At 38.5% G+C, this 2,319-nt stretch overlaps 1 protein-coding gene across 1 annotated transcript; it reads right to left on the reverse strand.

The window, feature by feature from the left end:
- Positions 1 to 584: 584 nt before the first annotated feature.
- LOC112195143 (non-specific lipid-transfer protein 1) lies at positions 585 to 1,669 on the reverse strand. The gene is made up of 2 exons (XM_024335497.2): positions 892 to 1,669; positions 585 to 811 (listed from the first exon to the last, which is right to left on the reverse strand). Exons 1-2 carry the CDS (start codon positions 1,221 to 1,223, stop codon positions 802 to 804), a joined length of 342 nt encoding a protein of 113 aa, XP_024191265.1. The 5' UTR covers positions 1,224 to 1,669; the 3' UTR covers positions 585 to 801.
- Between the last annotated feature and the right edge of the window lie 650 nt (positions 1,670 to 2,319).

The raw sequence follows: 2,319 nt of genomic DNA on the forward strand, positions 1-2,319 counted from the left end.
ATTAGGGATGTGTATCTAATAAATAGAGATGTGTATATAAAACTTCTCTATATACACATAAGTAAAAAACAATAACTTCTTATATAAATGATGGGTTCCTGTAATACATGCCCTAGGGTTCACGTATCCTTGCACTACTATAGCCCTTGAGGGCAGGGCTCTATGACCTTGACATTTCATCTGATTTCGTTAGTTTAATTTTGTTTCACCAATCACCATATGTTATACTACGGTTGATTGGTTAGTGTTGAAATGTTCTTTTGACGTATGAGTAGTGTTCATCTACTACACTTCTAATTGGATTAAAATAAAAAAGATATATTAAAATTTGAATAAACTCATTTTCGATCATCTCAATCTAAATCAAAACATGTACCATGTACTGACCAAGAGAATACTACTGGCCATAAATATGTCGGCAAACATTAAATGATCAAAATATGCCCGTATGTGTGTAGTCTTTGAATTATTTTTTGTAGTGAATAACAAAAATATTTAAAAAGCCTAAGCACGAGCAAAATAAAGATACACACCCGAAAGCAGAGTAAGGTCAGGTTAATCAAAAGATAGATGCATGCATATGCCTAAAAAATAGCAGGATATAAATTCCCTGAAGATAATAGACATACATCTGAAACTAACATGAAAGTAAAAAACAGAGTACTTAAACGACAGTCGCTGAAGTAGTGCATGAACTCGCCCTATCTGGACCCACTCAATCCCTTATTATTCTGAACTTAATAAAGCCGACTAAACTAGCTAGTTTCATATCCTGCTCTGCTCCATCATCCGACTCGATCTTCATTTCACGCTGCAAGGCATAACAAGATAATTAGAAAGACGAGCAGCTAGGGTTTACAGGCATGAATGTGAAATTAGGAATACGGGTACCTGGCGCAATTAGTGGAGACGCTGATCTTGTAAGGAATGTTGACCTTGCAGTTGGAAGGGAGCTTAGCAGCGTTGGTTGGGTTGATCCCTTGGAATTTAGCAGCAGCTGCTTTCAAGCACTTGCAAGCATTCTTGCGGTCAGCGGTGGTTCTCGCCGAGTTGACCATGTTTCTTAGGTTGGTGCAACACCCCGCACTGGGGATCCCACCTTTGGTGAGGTAGCCCAGGCACGGTGCCATCCCGCCCTGGATCTGGTTGCATGTCATGGCCGCTTCGGCGACCACCATGCACATCACGAGCACACAAGCCAGCTTAGCTAGGGTTCCGGCCATTTTGATCGATCTGTTTCTTAGTTAAAAATTTAAAATGCTCTGAGTATTGCTACAGTGATCTGTATGCTCGGAAAAGAAGGTGGTGGTGCTTATATAGGGGGAATGGTGGTGGCAAGTGGCAGCGTTGTGCTATTCGGTGCGTCAAAATCAGTGGTGGACGTGCAGACCTGGTTTGAATGCTCTGAGCGCATGCAGAAGAAGATCGAGACACGATGACCGGCGATAAAAACGACGAGCCAGAACCCATTGAAAGATGTGTTAGGGTTACCAATTGTCAAAACCCTAATAATGTTCATACAGTATCGATGAACGAAACAGAAAAAGTAGAAAATTAGTTAGGAAAAACGATTGGGACAAAGTAAATTACGAGTTACTACCTGTAGTGATTTACTTGGGATATAAAATTGTCTGATTTAAAATTAAACATGAGAGTTAAACTGGTCCTCTAGCTTGCTACTCAATACGAGTTAGGAAAAACGATTGGGACAAAGTAAATTACGAGTTACTACCTGTAGTAATTTACTTGTGATAGAAAATTGTCTGATTTAAAATTAAACATGAGAGGACTCTCTAGCTTGTGGCAGCTGAAGAAGGTTTGTGGTGTTTCTTGTTTCTGGGCTTTGTTATTTTATTTCCTTCTTTTTTTCATTTGCTTTCTGTTTTCGGCTGTTCTTTCTTTCCTTTTGATTTCTCTAATCTTGCTTGTTTTGACAATTGATTATGTGAATCATGCTTTGCAGACTTTGTCTGTATTATGCTGTGTCCCTTGTAATGTTGTTTGGCCATGTCACCATGTGCCTTGTTAATTGATGCTACCTTTCGACCAAAAAACAAAAAATACTTGTTACTCAATACTGGCTAGTGACCACACCTGCAGCAATAGATACCAGAACTGAGTAGTTGAGCTCATTACTGCATTAACCGGCAGACTGGACATCTCTTTATGAGGTAATATACCTCTTTTATGAATCTCCAATCTTATTTTGAAGTATTGAAATTTTAAAGTCAGTTAGATTAATTCATTATACAGAAATACTGTAAATTGTGACTGAACTATAGAATTCTGTAATTTTTATAGAATTTTAGCTCTCACATT

The sequence above is a fragment of the Rosa chinensis genome, chromosome 3 (genome assembly GCF_002994745.2).
Source record: "Rosa chinensis cultivar Old Blush chromosome 3, RchiOBHm-V2, whole genome shotgun sequence".
NCBI classification, from domain to species: Eukaryota; Viridiplantae; Streptophyta; class Magnoliopsida; order Rosales; family Rosaceae; genus Rosa; species Rosa chinensis.

Coding starts and splice junctions, on each gene's coding strand:
- LOC112195143 (XM_024335497.2), bottom strand. CDS start 1,223: ATGGCCGGAACCCTAGCTAAGCTGGCTTGTGTGCTCGTGATGTGCATG.